This window comes from Tupaia chinensis, unplaced genomic scaffold (assembly GCF_000334495.1).
Source record: "Tupaia chinensis unplaced genomic scaffold, TupChi_1.0 Scaffold000659_1, whole genome shotgun sequence".
NCBI classification, from domain to species: domain Eukaryota; kingdom Metazoa; phylum Chordata; class Mammalia; order Scandentia; family Tupaiidae; genus Tupaia; species Tupaia belangeri.
In genome coordinates this window covers 933,391-936,461 of record NW_006160181.1, presented here as the reverse complement: position 1 = coordinate 936,461, position 3,071 = coordinate 933,391, and the positions used below count along the sequence as shown (strand labels likewise).

Sequence of the window (3,071 nt, the reverse complement as noted above, 5' to 3'; positions counted from 1 at the left end):
TGAGTTCCTTTATTGGGGGAGGGGGGTGTGATAGCTGGGAGCCAAAAGATCCCCCTACCTGGATTTTGCGTAGGCGCCCAAGTCCACCCTCCATTTAGCCGACCAGAGCTGGGGCCCCCAGCCCCAGAACCTCAATGGTCGGCTCCTCCCAAAGGGGTCAAGAAAACCAACCCTGACTCCTGCTCTCTGACCACACGAGGGCGCTGGCTTCGCGCCCCCAAAATGGTCAGCGGGCCGCGGCAGGAGGGCGGGAGGAGGCGTACTTTTCCATCCCAAGCCGAAAGGGGCCCAGGCTGGGATGTGGCTGCGCAGAGGTGGGGGCTGCTTAACCGTGCGGCGGCTGCTCCCTGAGGGGAAGACCGGGCGATGAGAGAAGGAAGGGCTCCAAGAAGTCCCAATGTCAGCTCTTTACCACGGAGTCCCCACGCGGTGGAGACAGAAGACAGCTTAATCCCACAAAGCTGGGCCCTCAGGGAAGCGGGAAGGTAAGAAGGACGTGGTCTCCTCTTAAGGTTGAGATCTTTTGACCCTGGACCTAGAGAGGAACTTACCCAGCAGCGACTAGGCTTAGAGGGATGACTGTCAGGCAAATGCCGATCCCTTTGAGACTCGGTTTATCCCTTCACCCCATCTCTCCTGCCTGAAAACTAACAGACAAAGGACAGTAATTAGGTGAGTCATCTGATGGGGGCCCAGGACCAGGCTTGGCTCCAGTGGAATAACAGGATGACTCATTGCGCTGTGGCTGCCAGGACAGGCTGCATCAACATTGACTGAAAGGCTTGAAGCTGCATTGGCCCAGCCCCGGGGATCCCCAACTTCTCCATTTGTAAGCACCCCATAGTTCACATGTTCATGCAGCTGCTAGCTCCTGAGAACACCTCCTCCAAGGCAGGACGTAGTTCCCAAATGCATTAACAGACTCCTAAATGCCACCTCCACCTGGGACGTGGGCAGCCCCATAAAGCCAGCCGTGCAGCATTCTCACTGCTTTCAGGAAACTCCCCTGGGCCAGACCCAAGGCATCTCACATGTGCCCTCTGCCTGACTCCACTGATAAGAGGAGCAGCCCCACTGCCAGGCCCCACTCACCACACCCAAGCTAAAACATCTAGGATCCTGCAAGACTATTTCTGCCCCACTTCTAGGGACCCCAGACTGCCTCACAGACCAGCCCAAGCTCATCCCAAAACCCTCTCTGTGGAGACCACCTGAGAAGATGACCTTGCCAAGAGGGAGCACCTTTTCTAATTCACACAAAGGCACTTAATGAGCTAGCAGCGGCCTTGTCATGGGGTCCCTAGCCTGGGAGCCAATGAGTCACTCTCAGAGACTGAATGAGTAAAAAAAAAAAAAATTTTTTGAGAGATTTTGCTGTAGGGCGCATGCTTTTTTTTTGAGAGATTTTGCTGTAGGGCGCATGCGCTAGGTGGAGAGACAGAAAGTGAGAAATCACACCCCAGGAGGAATGACCATGCTGCAATCCCTTCCGCTCCATTCTCCTCTCAGGATCTTGGGTACACACGTGCTGCTGGCATGAGTTTTAAGCCACAGGATCTGGGACTTGAACCATGGTCAGCTACATGGGAATTCAGCAACATAACCAATACACCATTCGCTGGTGCCTGAGTAAGTCTTTTGATGGCCAACATGGCACCAGGCAGAGACGAAATCAGAAATCATTGGGAAGCTGAACACAAGGGTAGATTTGAATAAAAATATTTATTGTATCATGCAATTACCCACCACTGGATTTGACTCAGGCCCTTAGGAGGGGTCTCCACCTTCCCAATTTGTCTTTAGCACTTGAGGGCATCATTGTAGATCAAAGCCAAGGCCCCCAGAAATGTGACGTACTCCTGGAAGTTCACTTCCTGGTCCTTGTTCCGGTCCAAGTCGTCCATCAGCTTTGCAATTTCTGCATCCTGCAGTTTCTAATGTGTTAGAACAGGAGATCTAGACTGTAGCAGTGAGGAGAACCCTGGATCCTCTCCTGGGAGGCCAGGAAGCCCTCTCCAATACAATGTCTCTGTGCTCACCTGTCACCAAGGCCCAGTGCCCACCTGGGTTCACCTTGATGCTGCGCCTCACTCAAGGACCGACTAGCAGAGAAGGGCATCCCCACCCCCAGGGAAGCGATCTGCTGGCCCCTAAAGTGTGTGAGGCAAGGCCCCAGAATGTGGGTAAGTGATCCGTGTGAGTCAGAGGCACCTGGCAGCGCCCCCCCTCCTAGTCCTGCTTCTAAAAGGCAAGAAGAGGGGAGAGGCTACTCACCGGGCCAATGGTGAGCTCCTTTTGGATCAGCTCCTTCAGCTCCTTCTTACTCAGGGTGTTCTTGTCACCCTCCCTGCCAGAGTACTGGTGGAAGATGGCCACAAGAAGGCCAATGGCCTGATCCAGGGGGGCCGGGGATGCCATGGCTGAGGGCTGGGCCTGGAGCTGACAGCACAGGGGATGGTCAGTGCACCCGCAGCAAATACTGCTCACTCCCTCATACACCAGCTCTGACCCCCCACCCACCACTGCCGAACCACATGCCCCCAAGGGACTGCCCAGGGCCTGCAGGGGAAGGACGAAGCAGCCTAGGGCCTGAGGGGGACCAGAGCTAAGGAGGCAAGGTGGAGGTGGTAGGGCCCGAGGCTTTGGGCATGGTTGAGAACTGTCCTCCAGGGTTTCAAAAGTCGGGGAGTACGATGGGACAGGGGCGGGGACGGAGGCTGCACACACAGCCTAGGCACTGTAACAGGACACACCCAGCACACACCCTCCTGCACCCCAGAACAGCGCATCTGGGGGGCCGCCCCGTGGGAAAGCCTTAGCCCCGGGCCCGCGTGGCGGAGCCTGGCACTAATGACTCTCGGTCCCGCCCGGGAGCTCTGCAGACTGGGGCGGGCGGACTCAGACGCCGCCGGCCGAACCTGCCCCGTCTGGGCGGGCGCGGGGCACGACCTGCCCGAGAGGAAGTCGGGGCTGCCCTGGACTTACCGCGCGGGAGACAGCGAAGCACGAAGGGAGTGGCGGAGGGGACGGGCTGTGTCGCAGTCGGGCCGGCCTTATAGTGGCCGGTGCTT

General features: G+C 57.1%; 1 protein-coding gene across 1 annotated transcript; it reads right to left on the bottom strand.

Annotated features, from left to right (window-relative positions):
• Positions 1–1,703: 1,703 nt before the first annotated feature.
• On the bottom strand, positions 1,704–3,065 carry S100A6 (S100 calcium binding protein A6). The gene is made up of 3 exons (XM_006159833.1): positions 2,986–3,065; positions 2,275–2,439; positions 1,704–1,934 (listed from the first exon to the last, which is right to left on the bottom strand). Exons 2-3 carry the CDS (start codon positions 2,416–2,418, stop codon positions 1,800–1,802), a joined length of 279 nt encoding a protein of 92 aa, XP_006159895.1. The 5' UTR covers positions 2,419–2,439; positions 2,986–3,065; the 3' UTR covers positions 1,704–1,799.
• Between the last annotated feature and the right edge of the window lie 6 nt (positions 3,066–3,071).